The sequence below is a fragment of the Adiantum capillus-veneris genome, chromosome 6, assembly GCF_014529385.1.
Source record: "Adiantum capillus-veneris isolate H3 chromosome 6, ASM1452938v2, whole genome shotgun sequence".
Classification (NCBI taxonomy): Eukaryota; Viridiplantae; Streptophyta; class Polypodiopsida; order Polypodiales; family Pteridaceae; genus Adiantum; species Adiantum capillus-veneris.
The window spans coordinates 120676284-120700512 of record NC_140936.1 but is presented as its reverse complement, the minus strand read 5'-3'; the positions used below and the strand labels follow the sequence as shown (position 1 = coordinate 120700512).

Sequence of the window (24229 nt, the reverse complement as noted above, 5' to 3'; positions counted from 1 at the left end):
CAATCACCAACAAACATGTAGGCTTCATGATTACCAAATAGGCCAGCATCCATCTTATCCATATTACCTTGTAGCAAAAGGTACCAGATAAAGGTGAGTTGAGCCCAAAAGAAACAAAAACAAGAAGGTAACTACAATCTACAAAGATCATAATTAGATAATTTCAGAGGTGGACTTTCACCACTTAAGGGTAAATGCCAGACCTTCCCATCAGAATACCCCAGCCTATATAAGGATGCATCAACAGGTATCCACAGGGCTCAATAAACATGTGTGATAAGAAACCAGTGGAAGTTAAATGTCTAAGGTCAAGCGAACATCGAACCAAAAGGTGTGCCTGGCTACCAACTCCGGGTAATTTTAAGCAAAGCTTGGCAAACACAAAAAAAAGTCCTAGCAAAGTATATATATATATATCGGTGAGTGAAAGTTAGCCATGAAAGAGGAAAGAATGAGATATCCTCCTTAGGAAGAAAGTATGAAAACATTCATCCATGAAACAGGAAATATCCAGCTTACAAGCATGTGCCAATATCGAGCTAAGAAGAAGGAACCATGAAGTTGAGTCAATATAACCTCATACTTCCAATTGTATCCAAGGCATCTCTCTCTCTCTCTCTCTCTCTCTCTCTCTCTCTCTCTCTCTCTCTCTCTCTCTCCATGTGTAAAGCATGGTTTTAAGTTTAATTAATCTTCACAAGGAAAAGCACTTTTAGCAGCATATGAGGAAAAGGAAAACAATTTGGATTCTTCCAATTCTTTTTCCAAAATTGAAAGAACTTTTTATTTCATGCAAATGTTTTTATTTATAAAAAAAAAACTTGAAATGTAGGCTAAAAGTCTGTAATTTTGGAATTGTTGAATTCAATAAGGCTGGTTTCTCATGAACATTCTATTGAAGAGACAATTTTAGAACCCAAATAGACACGGACTCTCATATTCTCCAAAACTTACCTCCTGACACATTGAGGATCGCTGAAAAAGGCATTAAACAGCTATATGCATGACGAGTATAGCAAGTCTCGTTGTAAATACACAGATGCGTATAAAGTTCTTTTTACCTTCCCTGCATTTATGGTGAAAAACAAAATAGTGCATGCACGTAATTTTACATTTCCTAAATCTTTGAGCAACACCAACATCTTATTCTTAGAGAACAAGGTTGTATTGATTTTACATTAAGGCAAAAGGCTCACTTTAACAAGAGTAAGTGGCACCTTAGCATGGCAATGCTAATAGCAAGAGAATGACACAAGCTCTTTCTAACATTTTTCGATGATCACAATATAGGAACCTCTTCTCATCTTGGTTTTCCTAATTTGAAATGATCATAGTTGTCATGCCTCTCTGAGAGCTGAAATTAATTATCTAGTGTAGGAGGCTGATTATACGCGATCTCCAGGCCGCGCATGTGTCCGAGACTTTCTATCACGCTCAGCCTGCAAAGACTCATATGCTCGCTTCAAGGATCAAGCTCTGCCTTCTTCAAAAGCATATATTATGCACCAAATTCTGGTTTTGTCTTAGCACACACAAGAGGATGAGGTATGAGATTCCACAGGGGGAAAGAAAACAGACACCTTTTGCAACAAAGCTCGGTAATGTGAACTAATGACTACGGGCATACTGATTAAAAACATGTGCCCTTGTGAGAAATGTGATTGGAATAATTAGAGATCGGCAAGCCGCAACTTGTAGTGCGAAAGAATATCAAGAGTGTCATGTACGGAGCTCTTTCTGTGATATAAAAGATAATTGCATTTCTGTTTGTAGCATTGCTGAAGGTTTTGGTCAAGATATAGAATTATTGACACGTACAAGCCGATTATAACTTTTTTCCATATGCTAATAGCATAACTATCTATTAAGAAAAAATTTACGGCTTTCAACATTACTAAAAATTAATTGTAGATGAAAAACCAACCGAGTTCTACCCCTGGTGAATATTAGTTTATCCTTTAATTCACAAAGCAAACGGTAATAATCAACCATAGTAAAATGAGGCAAAGGAGAAATTCCTCAACAAACTAGGAGCATGGCTCTGAAATAGTTTAGACCTTGTAGGTGTACTTACATAGCAACTTTCTCTTTATACAATGAATAGAAAGACTTGAGCGAGAAGACGGAAATAAATCTTTAAGGCAACGTAGTGGTACCGCTTAATTGTGCATGTTGCAAAAGTTTCTAGGTATTATCCAGTATCGTGAAGAAAATGGCATGAAGGCCATGCTAGCTACAATACAATACAGTGAAGCAGCCTATTAAGCTACATGCTGCAAAATTAAACGTTGTGCTATGGTATTGAATTAGTATAGCCTAGGTTTAAACCATGAAAAGCTTCAATTAATATTTAGCACCTAACATAGGCATTGGCAAGAAGTGGTAGCACATTTGCATGGTCCCAAGAGACCTCAAAGATCTAACCGGCAGGGCTTGAACTCAAGACCTACTCAAGAGGGAACTGAGATAACATATCTACTATACGTTGGTGATAGAAAGTTCCCTTATAATTTTGGTCTCTTACAATTTTGTTTCTTGTGGTGTTAAAAATTCTTATTCTATCTACAATCAGGCAGTTGTGTACACAAAGAGTGCTTGCGTGTGCACACACAAAATGCTAATGTTCCTCTTACTCTGGTTCCTTGATAGCTTTCTGTTGCCTTGAAAGCCCCAACTCTTGATGGATACAACCAAATGTATTGAGCCCCAAGCAAATGTCTTGATCGATACATCTAAATGTATTGAGCCCCAACTTTACAGAACTACACATTGAGGCCCAACAGAGGAGATTCCTTTGAGTGGTGATTCACACATCACCTATGGTGGCATTCCATAATAACTTCTGTATAGTTTCTTTCCCCAAAGGACCAGGATGTACAGAAAGGGCACTCCAATGTGCAAAAATACATACAGAAGTATACATGCAAAGTGCATACAAACATAAGAACATCATGGATATATAATAATTATATACCAAACAAGCTTAGGAAGAGACCAAATTCACCTTTACATCATCCAAAAAACAAAATAGCCATCAGCTCCATTCTGCCTAGTATTGACTAAAGACTGCGACATCCCCACCCGTAGTTAGTGCCCATCACTTGTGGGTGTCTAACTGGGGACCAATATTCCCCACAAGCGCACGTGAGCATACATTGATACACAAATCTGTGTTTTAAGTTTTGGACCCACTTATACACATGTCACCATACGAGTGTGTGCGGGTGTTTAATTTGAGGGGTTTTTTTTTTTTGGGGGGGGGGGGGGGGGGGGGGGGGAAAGATAAAGCATGATCTGCTTCAAAATTTGCGTACCACAGAAGCTATAAGCACGGGGAATACCTGTTTGTAAGCTGCAGCAACCATGTCATCTGTACTCAGACATCAACGTGGGAGGTATGAGGTCATCATCAATCTGTAAATATGGTAACCATAGGCTCTGTTGTTCCAAATATTTCACTCACTCAAAAGTATTGTCCCACTTTGAGACACCCAAACACAAAAACAAGGATCATGCCCAAGGGCTTTGAAGTTTACAAACGTCCAGACATCAAGGATACTGTATCACACTGCAATACTAATAGACAATTGTTCACTCAAATAAAATCTTGACTTCCAACAAGCTAAACAAAGTTCTGTGATGTATGCTTCCAAGTTCCTACTAACGTCTAAGTCACATGGTCTTGTTCGAAAGTAGTTATTATTCAAACTTTTAACTTCAAAGTGGATTACTAAACTTCCTAGTCTTTTTACGTCGATTTCGTGTACAAGTATCATGAGTGTAAGCTCTAGGCATACATATTTATGGCATGGCACTCAAAGATTTTGACAAAACTTCCTTTGTGGTGTTCCATAAAATAGTGAAATCGTTCAATTTTTGAAACTCGTTTTGTATGAAACGTTTTGATACTTCATGGCCAGTATTGGCCTCTCAAATCTGGTTGAGACTTAATACTTCAAGGTATGATGATCCGTGTAAACTTTTAACTATCCGCCATAAAGATAATGATGCCACACGATGAATAATAGCATACAGTTCCAACTAGTGAACAAGCAACTTTTATTGTGGAGGCGAAAGCTTCTTGCACTCAAAAGCTACTCGCCTTCCATCTTGACTAAGTACTGCACTAGCAGCGATACTACAAGCATCAGTGAGTAGATTGAATGTCTTTCCCAGATCTACCATTTTAAGCATCCGTGAGTAGATTGAAAGGCTTTCGCAGATCTACCATTTTAAGCACCAGATCTAAAGCCACTACTTGTTTTAATGTTCAAAGCTCTCTTGTTGCCTACTAGTCCACTCCAAGGGAGCTTTTAATTGCAACAAATCAATCATAGGATCTGGTATAAAAGAGTAAAATTCAATAAACTTAAGATAAAATTAGCTAAACCAAGAAAAGATCTCGAAGATGTCACATCTTGTGACACTAGCCATGCTAAAATCACTGCTACCTTCTTGGGACCATCTTGATCCCCAATGCAAAAAAATATGACCTGAATAGTCAGGCTTAGCCACGCACAATGAAGTTTTATCTACGTTTGCATGCACATTTGTCTCTCTAAAAGCTTAAAAGACGGAATATAATTGTGGCTTATGCTGTTGTAAATTCGTATTATAAAGAAGAACATCATCAACAAAATGTCCCCTGAATCGTCTTGAAATTTCATTCATTACCATCATAAGGTCATTGGAGCATTGGTTAGACCAAAGGCACTAAGAGACCAACGCATGCAAGAGTTTGTCTTTCAAGTTCTCTTAGAAGAGCAATCCACCCAAAGAGGCCCGCGGCTCATCACATAGATCAGGTAGACGATGACGACTCCAACAATGATCAATCCCACCATGTATTTGTCGGGTGATGCCATTAATTGGTACCTGGCATGAGGCACACTTGGCCACACATCTTGAACATGCTGTGGATGGCGAACCAATATCTTACAGTTGGAACGACTTTCAAGTTAAGCTGAAGGATTGCTTTATGCCACCATAGTACCTTGATCCCTTGGAAGAGGATTGGAGAGAGCTCAAGCAAATTGAGACCCCCATCATGTCTTTTTCTAATCGTATTTTACAAATAGGTGTCATTGGTCAATTGCGTAAGTCAGATGAGGATCATAAGGAGACTTTCTTTTGGTTTGGACGAGTACATCAAATGTGATGTGTCAGTCTTACGATGCACTGACTATAATGACACTATCGGAATTGCTCTCGATCAAGAAATGAAGCTCAACAAAGGTAAGTCGAAGGAGAACAAGGCTAAAACTTAGGAAACCCCTAAGTTGACACCTGATGAAAAATTTGCTTAAGGAATAGTAGGAAGTTGGTTAAAGTCTTGAAGAAAGAACCAAGTATGGATGTCACGTGCACATCTAACCCTATGTGCATGTGGACAAGCTACTTCAGGTCCACGGTTCAGGTCAGCTTAGGAAGTGTTCTAGCACCTTTGCGAGCCTGTGCGCAAGCCGTGCATGTGTAGGCACTTACAGTAGTTGCATATCCTCTGGTTGCACACAACATGATCATCAGCATTACACTCAGTAGCCGTCATGAGCATTTTACAGTGCACAGAACCCATTTTCCCTATTTTAGCCATTTTTCACTTATTATTAATAAATGACTTTGTTGGGAAATTGGGTAGGGCAAATTTGCTAAGTTCTATAAAAGAAACCTAGAGCTAGCACCTTCTAGCAGACGAGGCAGCAGAGTTCCAGCAACTAGCAGTGCAAGGACCGACAGGAGACTCAGCGTTTTCAGCCACAAGACAACCTGGCGTTTTGGTACTTCCCAGATCAGCCAGCGTTTTCCAGATTCCAGCCCTAGCGTTAGCAGATTGCAGAATCAGCCCTAGCGTTAGCAAATTCCAGAATTCACTCCTAGCGTTTTTGCAGTTTGCAAAACAAGCAGTGTTTGCCACACACATCCCTTGGCGTTTTCTATAGCAGATCAGCCTTGGCGTTTCTGCATCAGAGGAGCTAGAGGGTTTGACAACCGTCTAGTGTCATATTCTTTTCTCTCTCTCTCTCAGTCTCAGCACCTTCATTCACAGTGTCATTCACTTTGTTTGTGATCATTTGCACTCTCTCACTAAAGGAACGAAAGGCTCTCCCTTCCGTAAGTAAAAGGAACCCTTGAGCATAGTTCGGAGCACTCATCTTGAGCAAAGTTCAACATTCACTTCCGTTGCACCTTACATTGGTATCAGAGCTTTGACAGTGTTCTCTATTACTCAAGAAAAGAACCACAAGATTTATTTTTTGCTTGTTGCGGTCGCACGTAACCCAAGCCCACTTGGGCATGTCGATTCCTAATCGTGTTTTGAAGAGTGACACGTAACCCTAGAAAGAAGGGCTTGTCCGGCCTCCCCTCGTTCCTCTTTTCACTCATTGAGAGCAGACCGTGTACTTAGCGGCCGGCCAATCGACGTGAGGTGGGGAAAAGCAACCTTGGTGTGAGCGCAAGGCCGCCAAGGGGTGTGCCCGCAGGGAAGAGTAGAGCTCGGGTAAGAGAAGATCCTTCTCAAACACAGATTACAAGCTAAAGAAAGACCTCAAGAACCTCAAGAACTCAAGGACCCAAGAACCCAAGAACCTCAAGAACCCAAGTTCCTCGTGGACTTAAGTACCAAGAACTCAGTGCATGGTCATCACCCGAAGTGGAATGGATACTTCGCATGAAGGTGATGGACATGGAGGTGGCGAAGAAGAATTTTCCCCACCACGAGGTTTTTCCGACCCTCCCCCTTTCCCATCTACGCCAAGGGTTGCACCAAATCCTATGGAGGCTTTGGTCGAGACGACGATGGACATGATGTTACAACAAGAAGCGCAACACGCCACCTTGGAGCACGAGCGCGAAGAAAGAAAGGCAACCTTGGATCGCGAGCGTGAGCAAGCGCGCTTGGCGGCCAAGGAAAGAAAGGCAAAATTGAATCGCGAGCGCCAAGAAAGACGGTTAGCCTTGGAGCGTGAGCGGGAGCAAGCGCGCTTGGCGGCCAAAGACAGAAGAGTAGCTTTGGAGCATGAGCGTGAGCAAGCGCGCTTGGCGACCGAAGAAAGACGAGCGACCTTGGAGTTATAGCGTGAGACGCAGAGAGACCAACGCATGCAAGAGTTGGTCCTACAGGTACTCACCTCAAAGCCCGAGCCGGTCAAAGATGTTGGCAGTTTATCAGGTAGCACAAGCAGAGATTCGGACTCCAACAACCCCGTCACTGAGAAGTTGACGTTCAGTAAGTATGACGGGTAAGATGGATGCTACTAGTATTCATTTTTGCTTGCATCAATTTAATGCTTATTTTGCGACAACTAAGAAGACAGGAAATAGCAAGGTTTTGACGGTAGCCATGTACCTTGCCGGTGATGCCATTAATTGGTACCATGCTTGGCAAGAGGCACAGTTGAACGCGCACCTAGAGGAAGCCGAAGAAGGCGCGCCCCTTTCCTTCAATTGGGCCAACTTCCAAGACAAGCTCAACGCACGGTTTATGCCGCCCCAATACCTAGCACGGTTGAAAGACGATTGGTGCAGTCTCAAGCAAAATGGTATGCCAGTTATGTCTTTTCGCTAATTGTATTTTGCAGCTTGGCACTCAATTACGCAAATCGGATGATGAGCGCAAGGAGGCATTCCTTTATGGATTGGACGAGTATATCAAGTATGATGTCGAGGTACTCGATCCAATCGATCTCAACAAGGCGGTAGCGATTGCTCTCGCATAGGAGATGAAGCACAATAAGGGAAAGCCTAAGGAGAACAAGTCTTCTGTCACGTGCACATCTAACCCTATGTGTACATGGACAAGCTACTTCATAGCAAGGGTTCAGTTCAGCCAGTTAGCCTAGCTTAGGAAGTGATCCGCACCTTTGTGAGTCTATTCACAAACCGTGCATGTCCAGACACTTAGATTAGATGCATATCCTCTGGTTGCACACAACATGATCATCAGATTTCCATCAGAACCCATCAGGAGCATTTTTATAGTGCATAGACCTATTTTTCCTATTTTTCACTTATTATTTTTAAGTGACTTTTGTTGGGAACTAGGTAGGGCAAATTAGCAGAGCCAATATATAAGAAAAACCTAGCGCTAGCATTTCGGGCAGAAGAGGCAACAGGAACACTTTGTTCAACAGGCAACTTCTCAGGAAGACCCCCATCAGCAAACCTAGCGTTTTGCAACTGCAATACCTAGCGTTTTTCATCCGCAGACCAACCTTGGCGTTTTTGCATGGCAGATCAGCCTCGGCGACAACAAGACACAGCAGATCAGCCCTAGCGTTAGCAGATTTACACAACAAGGCCATAGCGTTTTTGCAGATTGAGACCAGATTAGCCTTAGGGTTTTTGATTAGCAAGAGGCCTAGCGTTTTGCAGATCTTTCACGACAGAACCGATACAAGCATCAATGTTTTCAGTTTTCAGCGTCAAGACTCCACAGTAGAACCCCCAGACCTCGCAGATCTCACCTTCCCGCAACAGATCCTCGCCGCACGGTCAGATCCAGCACAATTTGCAGATTCAGCCCGGAAAACGCAGATTTCATTCAGCATCTACGTTTTCAGCGCGTCGTCGTTGGATCGTCGTCATCGACATCGTCACCAACATAGAGTCAAAATTCAGCAGATAAAGATTTGCAGATTTCAGCCATTAGCGTTTTCAGATTTCAGCCCGTCTCGTCGTCGTCGTCCTCATCGTCGTCGACATCGTCGGCAAGTCCAAGCATTGTAGAGATTTGTGCAATCAATATTAGACCACTCTTGCCATAGAGAGTGGGGCCTTCGCAGAAGGGTTTGACAACATTCTAGTGTCATATTCTTCTCTCTCTATCTCTCAGTCTCAGCACCTTCATTCACAGTGTTCACCACTTTGTTTGTGTCCATTGCACTCTCTCGCTAAAGGAACGGAAGGCTCTCCCTTCATAAGTAAAATAAACCCTTGAGCACAGTTCGGAGCACTCATCTTGAGCAAAGTTCAACATTCACTTCCGCTGCACCTTACAATGGTATCAGAGCTTTGGCAGTGTTCTGTATCACTCAAGGAAAGAACCACACGAACCACATAATTTTTTTTGCTTGTTGCGGTCGCACATAACCCAAGACCTCTTGGGCGTGTCGATTCCTAATCGTGTTTTTGAAGAGTGACAGGAAACCCAAGAAAGAAGGGCTTGTCCAGCCTCCCCTTGTTTCTCTTTTCACTCATTGAGAGCGGACCGTGCACTTAGCGGCCGGCCAATCAACATGAGGTGGGAAAAAGCAACCTTGGTGTGAGCGCAAGGCCGCTAAGGGGTGCGCCCGCGGAAAAGAGAAGAGCTCGCGTAAAGAGAAGATCCTTCTCTAACACAAATTGCAAGCGAAAAAAGAACCTCAAGAATCTCAAGAACCTCAAGACCCCAAGAACCAAGAAGCACAAGAACCCAAGTTCCTCGTGAACTTGAGAACCCACGACTTCAGTGTATGGTCATTACCCGAAGCAGAATGGATACTTCGCATGGAGGTGATGAGCATGGCAGGGGCGAAGAAGAATTTTCTCCACCAGGAGGTTTTTCTCACCCTCCCCCTTTCCCATCTACGCCACGGTTTGCACCAAATCCTATGGAGGCTTTGGTCAAGAGGATGATGGACATGATGGCACAACAACAAGAAGCGAATCGCGTTGCGATGGCACAACTAGACAAGAAGCCTTGGGGCGTGAGCGTGAGCAAGCGCGCTTGGCAACCAAAAAAAGACAGGCAGAGCGTGAGGCACAGAAAGAACTACACATGCAAGAATTGGTTCGACAGATTCTCACCTCAAAGTCCGAGCCAGCCAAAGATGTTGGTAGTTCATCAAGTGGCAAAAGCCGAGATTCGGACCCCAACAACCCAGTCACAGAGAAGATCCAATCCAGTAAGTATGATGGTAAGATGGATGCTACGATTATTCATTCTTGGTTGCATCAATTTAATGTTTGTTTTGCGACAACTAAGAAGACAGGAAATAGCAAGATTTTTACGGCAACTATGTACCTTGCCGGTGATGCCATTACTTGGTACCACGCATGGCAAGAGGCACATTTGACCGCGCATCTACAGGAAGCCGAGGATGGTGCGCCCCTTTCTTTCAATTGGGCCGACTTCCAAGACAAGCTCAAGGCGCGGTTTATGCTGTGAGGATTCTAGATGCTAATCCTTAATTTAAGTACTTAAACTCAAGATTAAGACTTACGAAACTGAAAGTGAACTTAGAGACAAGACTTAGAAGACTCTGTGTTTGATTGATTGAATGTGTGATACAAGGGCTCCTTATATAGGAGACGAAGAGACATAAATGAAAAGACAACTCTCTTGGTGAAGAGACACAACTTTAGACGTAAAGACATATCCTTTCGGCGAAGAGCTGCAACCATTGGGCGAAGAGTCGCACCCATAGAGCGAAGGGGTGTGACCAGTCGTCGAAGGAGTGTGGCTTTTGGCGAAGAGACACGTCCTTTGGGTGAAGGGGTGTGACCATCCAAGCGCAGGGGTCCTCCTTGGCATGGCACTTCGCGTATCTGCAACTAGGAGTAGATGTATTGTTGTTAACATAGTCACAATCGTGACATTCCCTCCCATTTAAAATGAGAGCCCGTGTCAAAGAAATGACTTCTGATGTTGATAGAACTCTGGAAAAGCATTGAATCTTCGAAATTTTTCTATCTTTGAGTTATCTGAAGTCTTTGTCTTGAACCTTTGCTTCTTGCGAAACCTTTTTGCTTTGACTGCTAAGTCCCATGTCATTGCATTATTCAAAGACTTTTTAGAGGAATCTGGCATAATCAGATTGACTGCAACAAGAGGTTGATCTTCAAAATCTTTCGTGCGATGTAAGCCTTCTGGTTTAAAATCTTCCAATAACTGTGAAATATTTGGGGAAGAGGAAATCTTCTCAAGGTACTCTTCAGATGGGGTAACTTCAACTTTATGAATCATTGGAGAGAATTTTGGTTTGATACTGTAATCATCTTCCAATAATGAATCCCAAAATTCTTCAGAATCATCTTCTGGATCTGTAACTTCATGACTTGTAATTGGCATATCATCATCCAGTAAAGAACCAAAGAAAGCATAGTCGTCTTCAGACTCAGAATTTGCAACTATATCTTTATCTTTGTCTTCATCAATTGATTCGGGAGAAGTTAATGAATTCAAAAATTCATCAATAATAATATCTGCATCTGCATCGGAAATCGTATTCTCTTCATAATCCACTGTATCATGCTGTTTGACTAGTACACGTGAGGCTTGAATCACTCTTTCCACATGAGAAAGCCCATGTAAAGTCAATTCACGTCCATCTTTGAACAAATTGATAGTATGTCCTCAAAAGCTAATTGCTGGATCATATTGAAATAACCAATGCTGACCAAGAATCATGTCGTAATAAGATAAAGGCATGACTTCAAAATCCAGTTGATCTCCATAAGTTTGAATCTCGAACTACAATTGTCGAACTGTCACAAAAATACGGAAGCGTAAACTGACGTTTAATGCACTTCAAATACTCAAGAGAATTAGAGGGAGCGAGAAAACTTGACACTTCATTGGGGACCAGAAGATGGGCTGGTCCCCCTACGCCCGTCCTCTATTCTTTCTTCTGTTCTGTTCTGACTATTGACTGAGAAAGTGTTTCCACTTTCTTACTGCTTCAATGGAGGGCTCCACCGCGTAGAGCACGCTCACATTAGGGGGGGTAGGTGCACTGCCAACCCTGAAAATGGGGGAGGGGGGCTCCTAAATAGCCATCAGGGAGAGGGACGCTAGGAAGAGAGAGAGGGTGAGAGTGAGAGTGAGAGAGTTAGTTTGCATTGGTAAGTGTGCCACTTGGCACACTTACTTTAAAAACTTAAAAACCATTCAACTTTTGACTTTAAAAACTTCTAGCTCATTAATTAAAAATGTGCAACTAACTAACAACTGCTACCAATGATTCTTTTATGAGAACACCAAAGGTCTGCCGGCGCAATGCCGCACGGGCACTGCACCGCCTTTACCTGTTCACACTTGTCCGGCCGCCCTCTAATTCTCTTGAGTATTTGAAGTGCAATTAAACGTCAGTTTACGCTTCCGTATTTTTGTGACAGTGGTATCAGAGCAAGGTCCTCTCTCTCTTCCTGAAGGGATTGACGACTCTTGGCAGACTGCAGAAATGGGAGGACGCGAGATAGAGTTCTCTCTCCTTCAACAGCAGGTGGAAGAGTTGCACAAAGCTCTCTCCCATCCAGAAGTCCAAAAGATTCTCCATACTCTTGAAAAAGGGAAGGAGAAAATGCCGATGGGGTCGGGAGAAATCCCGCAGAACCCAAAGGCACCACAACCAAGAAAAGATCCTTTAATTGGAACTTCCCGCATGCACGAGAGGCAGAAGAAATCTCCAGAACGTCATGTGCGGTTTAATCCAAAAGTTCAAGAGCAGGATCCCCCTGATTCCCCTCAGTTCTCTTTCATGAAGGATCTGGAAGACATAGTTTCTCCGGAAGACATGTTTCTCGACGATCCGTCGCAGCAAGAAGTACATTCAAGGGAAAGGACTCCTGTCCCCAAGGAGTCTAAGCATCGAAAGAAGGAGCACCATAAGAAGAAGCACCACAGGCAGAAAACATTCAAGTCGGGAGATAAAGATGTGAAATTCGACACCTACAATGGACGGCGTGATAATGACAAAGCTTTGGCTTTCATCCGCCAATTTGAAGTTGCATTTGCTAAAGGGAATTTTCCAAGCTTCGCCATGTTAGTTTGTACCTGAAAGGCACCGCCAGCAATTGGTGGTTAACCCTTATCCTGGAAGATCGCAGACCCCAAGATTGGACCGCTTTCAAGGAGTTCTACGCACAGTTCCTTCCTCCAGACTATGAGGAAGAGGTAAAGAAAGAATGGGATCGACTTTCACAGTCAGAGAACGAAACCGTTCCACGCTATGTGGATAGGTTTTGGGACGTTCTCTTGAAAGTCACTCCATTCAAGAAGATTGAAGATTCGGAGAAGATGCGCAAGTTTAAAGCAGGTTTGCATGAAGCCTTGCAAAAGGCTATGAAGCTTTACCCTCGAGGTAACTTGCAGATACTTATGGAATCAACCCGCATAGCTGATGGAATACATGACAAGGGTACTCCCAGGAAGATGGAGCAAAGCACTTACCATGCTAAGCAGAAGGCTCTCCATGAGCAGCCTACCTCTTCTACTTCTTCTCAAAAGAAGAAAAGAACCGCCTCCGAAGCAGAAGCAAAGCCAAATCAGCCCAAGAAAGGGAGATATCTCTCTCCTGCTGAGTTGCGAACATACATTAGTGAAGGAAGATGCTTCAAGTGCGGACAAGTTGGTCATATGAAGGGTGACTGTCCTACCAAACCTCCACAACCACCCTCTTCCAATGCAGTCCCAGATGTACAGGGAAATACAACCAAGGATGGAAAAGAAAGAGCTCTTCTCAAAGCATGGGGTAGTATCAACAACCAGCGGGCTCTTATTTTGTTTGACCCTGGTAGCACAGACAACTTCATCTCTACCAAGCTAGCTGACAACCTGAACTTGCAGCCCAATCATTTGGGAGTCTCTATTCAAGCGCAATCTGCTTTCAAAGGGCAGAACTCAAACTCTACTCCAATCATAGGGAAGTTGAATCTAAAGGTCGACGACTACAAGGATCAAGAGTCTTTCTTACTAGCTTCACTTGAAGGATGCGATGTTATCTTGGGAATGCCTTGGCACTACAAGATGCATCCCATTCCAGACTATGTTCAAAAAACCTTATCTTTTGCTCATAAAGGAAAGGAGTATCTTGTACTTGTAGATGCAGGTGATTGGCGTATTCCTATCGCCAACCACATTGCCATCAAGAAAGAAATAAAAAAGTGTGTTTCAACGTACTTGATTTTTGCAAGAGAGAGAGATGTGTCTGTTTCACAACTTTCTTCCTCTTTAGAGCAAAAAAGACTTAAGTTAATAGAAAGATATAAAGATTGTTTTGCAGATGAACTTCCAAATGAACTCCCACCTTCGCGACCTGAGGATCATACCATTGATTTGATCCCAGGGAGTTCTCCTCCAAATCAGCCCCCTTATCGAGTTAGTCTAATGCAGCAAGAGGAAATTCTCAAGCAGGTTAACGAACTTTTGGAGAAGGGCTTAATAAGGCCTAGTACTTCTCCATATTGTTCACCTGTCTTGCTAGTACAGAAAAAGGATGGCACATTCCGCATGTGCATAGACTATAGATCTCTAAACAAGATCACAATCAAGAATCGATTTCCAATTCCTCGGATTGACGACATTCTTGATAAGTTACAAGGAGCCAGTGTCTTTAGTCGTATAGACTTGAAGAGCGGTTATCATCAAATCCGCATAGCTCCTCAGGATGTGCATAAGACTTCATTTAGAACAACCTTCGGGTTGTATGAATTCTTAGTGATGCCTTTTGGACTCACTAATGCACCAGCTACATTCAACAGAATGATGGATAGAATCTTCCACTCATATAGAAGTTTTACAGGCGTTTTCTTTGATGATGTCTTAATCTTCTCAGAGTCGGAAGACAAACACTATAAGCATCTCGCCTTAGTGTTTAAAGAATTACGCAAACACAAATTATTTGTGAATGCTAAGAAGAGTGAATTCTTTTTAAAAGAAATCCACTATTTGGGCCATATAGTGTCTCACAATCAGGTGAGAATGGACCCTGATAAGATTCAAGCAGTTGTAGAATGGCCTACGCCAACTACAGTACATGATGTACGAAGTTTCCTCGGCCTCTGTTCTTATTATCGGCGTTTCATTCGAGCTTTTGCCGCGATATCAGTCCCCTCCATGACCTGACAAAGAAGCGGATTCCATTCCATTGGGGGTCTGGACAAAAACAAGCTTTCGAAAAGCTTAAGTATCTACTCAGTCACGGACCTGTTCTCACCGTCCCTGATCTTCGCAAACCTTTCGAGGTATACTGCGATGCATCTGGAGATTGTGTAGGAGCAGTTTTGAACCAAGAGGGTCACGCGACAGCCTATGAAAGTCGGCGCCTTAAAGATGCAGAGTTGCATATCTCCATATACGAGAAAGAGCTAATGGCAGTAATTCATGCTCTTTCCATTTGGAAACACTATCTATTAGGAGCTGATTTTATTATCAAGACAGATCATCAAAGTCTTCGCTACTTTCTCACACAGAGAAAGTTATCAGAAAAGCAGATGAGATGGGCCAACTTTCTTTCAATGTTTCATTTTCAGATTTTACACACTTCTGGAACAAAGAATGCAGTTGCAGATGCTCTCTCCAGGCGTCCAAAGATCAATGCACTAACAACAATTTATCATGAGGAACTAGAATCTCTCAGCGAGATGTATCCTCAAGATCCAGACTTCGCCACAATTTGGGCAGATCTTCAAGCTGGTCATTCAAAGCCACCTTATTGTATCAGGGATAATACCCCGTTCCTGTGCTTGTAAAGATTCTCCCTTAGTAATAAAGATATTCTCTTTATGGGGGGGGACCAGCCCATCTTCTGGTCCCCAATGAAGTGTCAAGTTTTCTCGCTCCCTCTAATTCTCTTGAGTATTTGAAGTGCAATTAAACGTCAGTTTACGCTTTCGTATTTTTGTGACACGAACTGTCTAATCACAAGTCAAAATTGATCCATCTGCTAATTCCACATCATATAAGTGAGATGTCTTCTGAATTGGTAAGCCAAGCTGTTGAACTATCTGAGAGCTGACGAAATTATTCGAGCATCCGCTGTCCACCAAAATATTGATGGAGCGACCATTGAGTAGTCCAAGAACACTCAAAACTTGCTTTGAGAGAGGCTCCAAAACTGAAGAATTGCACTAAGCATGCTTCATAAGAATACTCGTATCCTCTGAGACACAAATCGTATTGACCACAAATTTTTCTTTATCCTTAGCAGAATTTGGTTGTTCAGAGTTCAATGATGTTTCCGCGTTGGAATTTCTTTTCAAATTCGACGGATTTGTTCTCTTTGGACATTGATACCATCTATGGTCACCACTGCAAATTGTACACAATCCTTCCTTCTTTGAAGTCGAAGATCCATTTGACGAAGAGCCTTGCTGAGGATTGGAATGCCGATCTTGAGAAAAATCACGTTCTTTACCACGATCAAGTGGAGGAGCATGTGAAGAAGATCTGCTTTGAGATTGTCGATCTTGAGAATAGAACTTTGAAGTTGAATAAGGTTGCGTTGCTTGCTGTCTAAACTGAGACTGATGTTGCTGACTTTGGCTATAGTTGTCTCTCCGATCGCGCTGTGAAAAGCGAGCGTTGTTTGAAGATCTGTCACCAAGGAGAAAATTCCGTGTAGGACGCCGATTATCGCCAAGACGCTCCACATAGGCAATTGCAGCATCCAAGGTGATAGGGTTGTATTTGTGTACATAATCCTTCAGGCTGGGTTCGAGTCCGTCGATAAAGTTGTGAAGTTTATCAGAGGGACTAAGGGTCTCTATTCCAGAGTTAGTCTTTGAAACTCTGTGATGTACGCAGCCAAGGAACCTGTTTGGCTCAGGCGGCGAAGAGAGGACCGGACATGAAAATCCGCATTGGCAGGTTCGAACGCCTTGCGAATAGCACGCCGGAATTTATCCCAAGAAGGTGTGTGTTTACCATTAGCAACCCGTCGTTGCCACCAAAGAAATGCTGTGTCTTTGAGCATAGAACTAGCAAGTGCAACTTTTTTACTTTCGACCAAGTCTGTGTTTGATAAGTAAACCTCCATTTTGAACAGCCAATGGTCCAGCACGCGCTTGTCGCCGCGACCATTGTACGGTTCCGGCAGTTTAACATCAAGCTTCTTCTTCTGTGCAGCATTCAAAATTTTATAAAGTAATTGAAGTTCGCGATTGTCTACCTCTTCAGTTGGATCTGGTTCGTTTGGTTCGTCCATTGAAGCTTCGGAAGAATGTGTTGAAGATGCTGCATTAGTAGTTCGAGAAACAGCAGGTCGACTTCGAGAAGTGTTTTCCGTGTGCATCTCATCCAAGCGAGTGTGGAGTGATGCGAGGCTTATGGAAAGTGTGGTCATCTGCTCCTTGATAAGAGTAAGGGCATCGTCAGATTGACTACCTCCATTCTCAGAATTCGGCATGGTTACGCCTCAAAAGGAACTCGAATAAGTGCAGGTTCGGGGTCGGGAATAGGTTATGGGACTGGTGATCCTTGAGCGAAAAATCTATCTGGAATAAGTTCGCGCTTTGGAGTCCGGGAATTTCACAAGGTTCAAGAGTTCAAGAGAGTAGACTGGCGATGGAATTTCCGCGGGAAAGTCCGGAACAGGATTTGGTTTGGGAATAGGCGCAGTTACCGATTCTGGCAGAATAGAATTTTCAGGCAGAATATCACATGAGTTAGGTACGGAACTGACACATCATAGGTCTCATCGGCCATGTGTGTGAGGCTTGCACGTGTTCGAGAATTGTACGCAACACAGGCAACTTTGGAGAATAATGGAACGTAGAGATTGTGTTGTCTTCGCTGGCTGTTTTGGCTTTGTTTTTTTTTAAATGTTTGGTACCCAATGGGTACCCTCTTAAAAGTACTGGGCGACCAATCAATTCCCTTAGAATTTTAAGGGGTAGGCCCAATTTAATAAATTCAGCGTTGGGCTTAAAAAATACACTGGCTGGACATTACATTCAACGCAGCGCCGCATGATTGCCTTGCGTAGCATATTTTGACGAAAGGTTGCCATCGTTGGTTGGCTGCGTTGAGTATGGGTGCCCTTTGGGTGAGTTGGACCATGCGGAGAGTCACCAACGAAGAGACATCGCGAAGGGGTGCAAAGCAGCCCGCCTAAAATTTCAGCCCGTCGGAGCAGGAAGTCTACCAACGGGTGCTCACAGGTACTCACAGGTTCACAGGTACTCCTTAGCACTTGAAAAGGCACACACTTCCGCTCTTATCCATGCAGCAGCACGCGAATCACATATGCACACAGCCATGCTGCTGTTTCAGGTTGACTGTATTATATTTTTATATACGAGAACATAAGTAATTTATGTGACCTCATGTCGAGATGTGTGCGTAAGCCACTGTTCTTCTGATTCCATACAATGCCGGGAAGGGGGGGTAGAGTGTAGTGTCAAGGGTGAGAGGCTCACAACCGTATGGTCCCGGGAAAAAATTTTGCTCTGATACCACTGTGAGGATTCTAGATGCTAATCCTTAATTTAAGTACTTAAACTCATGATTAAGACTTAAGAAATTGAAACTGAACTTAGAGACAAGACTTAGAAGACTCTGTGTTTGATTGATTGAATGTGTGATACAAGGGCTCCTTATATAGGAGACGAAGAGACATAAATGAAAAGACACGTCTCTTGGTGAGGAGACACAACTTTAGACGTAAAGACATATCCTTTCGGCGAAGAGCTGCAACCATTGGGCGAAGAGTCGCACCCGTAGAGCGAAGGGGTGTGACCAGTCATTGAAGGAGTGTGGCTTTTGGCGAAGAGACACGTCCTTTGGGCGAAGGGGTGTGACCATCCAAGCGTAAGTGTCACGTGACACATCCCAACCCTATGTGTCCGTGGACTATCTACCTCACAACAGGGTTCAGTCAGTCCAGTCAGTTAGATTAGCAATGATCTGGCACTTTTGTGAGTCTATTCGTAGACCGTGCATACCCAATCACTTAGCATAGATGCATATCCTCCGGTTACACACAGCATGATCATCGGAATTCCCATCAGAATCCATTAGCATCAGTTAGGGGAATTTTCCAGTGCATTTAGCCTATTTTCCTATTTATTGGGATTTTCACTTATTATTTTTAAGTGACTTTCCAACAAAAGTAGGTAGGGCAATTTTGCTAAGTTAATATATAAGCAAACCAAAGTTCACACTTTCTCGCAGAAGAGGAAAGTAGGTAGGGCAATTTTGCTAAGTTAATATATAAGCAAACCAAAGTTCACACTTTCTCGCAGAAGAGGCAGCAGGAGCTTCCCGCTCGACAGGCAACTTCTTAGCAGTAACCCCCCCCCCCCCCCCCAGCAGTAGATCCTCACCATCCTCCCACTTTCCTTGGCGTTTTCATCCACAGCAGAACCTCACCATTGCTGGCGTTTTAACCATCAGCAGCAGATCAAGTCCATAACGATTTTGCTCCTAAAACCTCAGCTTTACTAGCGTTTTTCACAAGCAGCCCATCAGCGTTTTTGCATCTCCACAGTCCAGCGTTTTTGGCAAGAACAGGAGCAGGTCAGCGTTTTTGATATTCAGCCCAAATCTGCAGCAAACACATAGCATTTCCAGCCTATGGTACCGTAGCAGATCAGCCCCCGAATGGTTGCAGATGTCCCCCCATTTTCAGCCAAGAAAACGCAGCCAAAACAGTCATTTTCAGCCACCGAAACAATCCCTGAATTCAGCGAATAGAAGAACCCAGATTTCAGCCATCAAGTCACCGTCGTCATCACCGTCGTCGTCATCGGCATAGTCCCATTGCATCGGTCCATTGCATTCGCATTGTACACCTTTGTGCAATCAAGTTAGACCACTCTCACCGACGAGTGGGGCCTTCGGAGGAGGGTTTTACAACCTCTGAGTGTCGTATCTCTTCTCTCTCCTTCTCTCAGTCTCATTCACTTGCACGCACAATCCACTCACTTTGTTCGTGACCACAACACTCTACAGACGGAAAGCTCTCTCTTTCCCTAAGAACTAAAAGGAACCTTGAGCAGTAAAGATCATTAATCTTGAGAAAATACAACATTCATTCCGTTGCACCTTACATTGGTATCAGAGCTTTGGAAGTGTTCTGCATTACTCAAGGAAAGAACCACAAGAAATTTTTTTTGCTTGTTGCGATCGCACGAACCCAAGTTTACTTGGGCATGGCAATTCCTAATCGTGTTTTGTTGAAGAGTGACAGGAATCCCAAGAAAGAAGGGCTTGTCCAGCCTCCCCTTGTGTCTCTTTTCACTCATTGAGAGCGGACCATGCACTTAGCGGCCGGCCAATCGACGTGAGGTGGGAAAAAGCAACCTTGGTGTGAGCGCAAGGCCACCAAGGGGTGCGCCCACAGAAAAGAGTAGAACTCGGGTGAAGAGAAGATCCTTCTCAACGTGATTTGCAAGGGAAAGAAAACCTCAAGAACCCAAGTTTCTCACGAGTCAAGGACCTCAAGAACCCCAAGACCCTCAAGAACTTAAGAACTCAAGACCCCCAAGAACCCAAGTCCCTCGTGGACTTAAGAACACAAGAACCCACAAGAACCCACGATTTCAGAATGGTCATCACTCGAAGCGGAATGGATACTTTGCTTGGAGGTGATGAGCATGAGAGAGGCGAAGAAGAATTTTCCCCACCAGGAGGTTTTTCCGACCCTCCCCCTTTTCCATCTACGACAAAGATTGCACTAACTTCTATGGAGGCTTTAGACCAAATGTTTCTGGAAAGGAATTTAGAACGCGAAGCAAGAAATGCAGAAAGAATGGCAGAATTTGATCGTGAATGCAAAGAAAGAAAAGCAGAAATGGAACGCAGACACGCCGAAAGAAAAGCAGAAATGGATCGCAGACACGCAGAAGACAAAGCAGAAAGAAAAGCAATACAAGAAAAGAGCAACCGACAAAACAAAGAGTTCTAGCGACTCTATTCTCAAGTTCAGGCACAGATGAAAGAGATTTGGGGAAAGGAGACTCTCTCCGTCTCTTTTTCTCCACAGCCTGACACACAGAATTTGCATGATTATGAGAAGCATGATGATTTGATGGATAATGGTTTGCATAATGATTTGGATGAAAAAGACAAGCATGATGAATTGCATGAAGATGATGTGATTGTTCACAAGGATGATGTGTTAGTGGATGCTTTTACTAGCGAAACTAACCTTGTTGTAGATTCGATCAATCACCAAGAATCGATCTTGGCTTTCAAGTCGAGGTCCATAGATCACCCCCAAGACGATTCGATAGATCCCGAAGAAGCGATCTTGGCTCTCGAGCCTTGGTCAAAAGAACCCTCACAGGAAGTATTGTGTGTTCGCATGATTGATACGCACGCATTGTTCGAGTGTTTCATTCGTGAAGGTTTCCTGTATTTTAGTCAGCATCGTTATGTGATCCATTTTCCTAGGCATGACATAGTGTATGTTGAGCACGTTTCTCTCATGGATGAGCACAAATGTATGCGGATTGTGCATGAAAAGTTGCAAAGTTTGTACGTCAGGAAGTCACATTCCATGTCTCTTCCTTGGCATGACACAGTTTCTGAACGAGCACATGATTGTATGAGTACCAAGCATGGGCATTTCCATTGTGATTTGCCACAGTTGATTGATTTCGATCAAACAGACAAGATTCGAGCGCATTGTTTACATGTGTTTGATGAACGGGTTGTCACTCCGTATCTATGTTCATCTACATTGCATACACAGTCTTTCGCGAAGACAAGATTTTTTTCCTTCACTTTACATGGAATGGGTATGTTCCTGGTTTTGTGTTGGAGATGGTTTCAGGAATTTTCAGCCATGGAGATTCTTGAAGACGAAAGAAGCAGGACTCTAGACGAAGTTGAAGCATCAAAAGAGCCACAGAAGACTTTGAGTCGCTTTTGGCGCAGCCCAAAGAAGCAAGCGTTGCAGACCTTTATGAAGTTCAAGTACCGCACGACCCACACATCAGAGTGGGCCGACAAAGAGTCCCTTCCAGGATTCCGGATGCTGTTGGCGATCTCCCTCGACGCCATACAGTTCGGTACCAGTACCTCACTTTGAAAAGGAGGGGATGTCACGTGACACATCCCAACCCTATGTGTCCGTGGACAATCTACACCACAGCAGAGTTCAGTCAGTCCAGTCAGTTAGATTAGCAATGATCTAGCACTTTTGTGAGTCTATTCGTAGACCGTGCATGCCCAATCACTTAGCATAGATGCATATCCTCCGGTTGCACACAGCATGATCATCGGAATTCCCATCAGAATCCATTAGCATCAGTTAGGGGAATTTTCCAGTGCATTTAGCCTATTTTCCTATTTATTGGGATTTTCACTTATTATTTTTAAGTGACTTTCCAACAAAAGTAGGTAGGGCAATTTTGTTAAGTTAATATATAAGCAAACCAAAGTTCACACTTTCTAGCAGAAGAGGCAACCCCCCCCCCCCCCCCCCCCCCCCCCCCCCCCCCCCAGCAGTAGATCCTCGCCATCCTCCCACTTTCCTTGGCTTTTTCATCCACAGCAGAACCTCAACATTGCTGGCGTTTTAACCATCAGCAGCAAATCAAGTCCATAACGATTTTGCTCCTAAAACCTCAGCTTTACTAGCGTTTTTCACAAGCAGCCCATCAGCGTTTTTGCATCTCCACAGGAGTACGTCAGCGTTTTTGATATTCAGCCCAAATCTGCAGCAAACACATAGCGTTTCCAGCCTATGGTACCGTAGCAGATCAGCCCCCGAATGGTTGCAGATGTCTCCCCATTTTCAGCCACCGAAACAATCCCCAAATTCAGCGAATAGAAGAACCCAGATTTCAGCCATCAAGTCGCCGTCGTCATCACCGTCGTCGTCATCGGCATAGTCCCATTGCATCAGTCCATTGCATTCGCATTGTACACCTTTGTGCAATCAAGTTAGACCACTCTCGCCGACGAGAGTGGGGCCTTAGGAGGAGGGTTTTACAACCTCTCGGTGTGGTATCTCTTCTCTCTCCTTCTCTCAGTCTCATTCACTTGCACGCAAAATCCACTCACTTTGTTCGTGACCACAGCACTCTACAGACGGAAAGCTCTCTCTTTCCCTAAGAACTAAAAGGAACCTTGAACAGTAAAGATCACTAATCTTGAGAAAATACAACATTCATTCCGCTGCACCTTATAGCAGGGGTCCTCCTTGGCATGGCACTTCGCGTATCTGCAACTAGGAGTAGATGTATTGCTGTTAACATAGTCACAATCGTGACATATGCCCCCACAATACCTAGCACAGTTGAAAGACGATTGGCACAGTCTCAAGCAAAATGGTATGCCAGTTATGTTTTTCTCTAATCGTGTTTTGCAGCTGGGCACACAATTACGCAAATCGGATAATGAGCGCAAGGAGACTTTCATTTTCGGGTTGGACAACTATATCAGGTTTGATGTCGAAGTGCTCGACCCAATCGATCTCCACGGTAGCGATTGCTCTCGCACAAGAGATGAAGCACAAGGGAAAGCCCAAGGAAAACAAGACTTCCACAAGTACCTCTCAGACTTCTCAGAACCCTCAGAAAGCTAAGAACAGTAAGAATGGTAAGAATGGTATCTCTTTTAACCAATCTTCCAATAGTCTCTCAGAAAAGAACTCTCCAAATGAACCTAAGGGTAAAGCTAACACAATTGCTAAACCTTAGCTAGCTCCAAATGAAAAGGCAGAACAAGGAATTTTAGGAGGATACATCACATCGGAAGAACAAAGCATTTATTCTAAATAAGGTCGTTGTTTTCATTGTCACATCAAGGGTCACATAAAAAGAACATATCCTAAGCTTAAATCTAATGACTCTAAAGAACCCACAAAACCCACTTCCTCTGTCAATGCAATAAATGAGAACAAGAGTGTGACGCAAGTGTCTTATGATCCTCCCATTGATGAGTCTCTCATTAAGTGGTATGGTCATGCGAAGAGTCAGTGCTTTGTCATATTGTTTGACCCAGGTAGTATGCATGATTTGATTAGTGACTCTCTTGTCAAAAGAGCCCACTTGGAGGTTCGCAAGACATCTCCTTTCGAGGTGTCAGGCTTCTCTCCTGGTATGGACTCTCTCATCACGCAAGAGTGCCTTGATGTTTTGTTCACTGTTCAACAAGTGACCTTCCGCAGAAAATTTGTAGTCTCTCCTCTTTCAGGATGTGATATGCTTTTGGGTATTCGATGGTTTCGTGAGCATAACCCTCTCATTGATTGGGCGGAAAATACGTTGACTTTCAATGCAAAAAGTGACTCTCCCCTTGCCATTTGTGGAGAGCAAGTTGTTCATTCTTCATCTCTCATTTCTAATGTGCAAGGAAGATGACAAAGAATCCGAAAATGGAGACTCTCTCAGTCTCTTCTTTTCCAAAGCATGACACACATAATTTGCATGATAATGATAAATCTGATGATTTGCACGATCAAGATGTGATTACTCACAATCATGATGATTTGCATGATAAAGATGTCATTGTTCACAAGGATGATGATTTAGTTGATACTTTTTCTAGTGAAGCTAACCTCATTGCAGATTCGATCAA

At 43.4% G+C, this 24229-nt stretch overlaps 1 protein-coding gene across 2 annotated transcripts in view; it reads right to left on the bottom strand.

Moving 5' to 3' along the window:
• Positions 1 to 3341: 3341 nt before the first annotated feature.
• LOC147456180 (uncharacterized) overlaps positions 3342 to 24229 on the bottom strand; it is a 56846-nt gene continuing 35958 nt past the window's right edge. For both annotated transcript variants that reach the window (XM_086514728.1, XM_086514729.1), the window contains one exon: positions 3342 to 3414. In XM_086514728.1, coding sequence (XP_086370854.1) covers positions 3367 to 3414 — 48 coding nt within the window. In that variant the 3' untranslated portion in view covers positions 3342 to 3366. The remainder of the gene's footprint in view (positions 3415 to 24229) is intronic.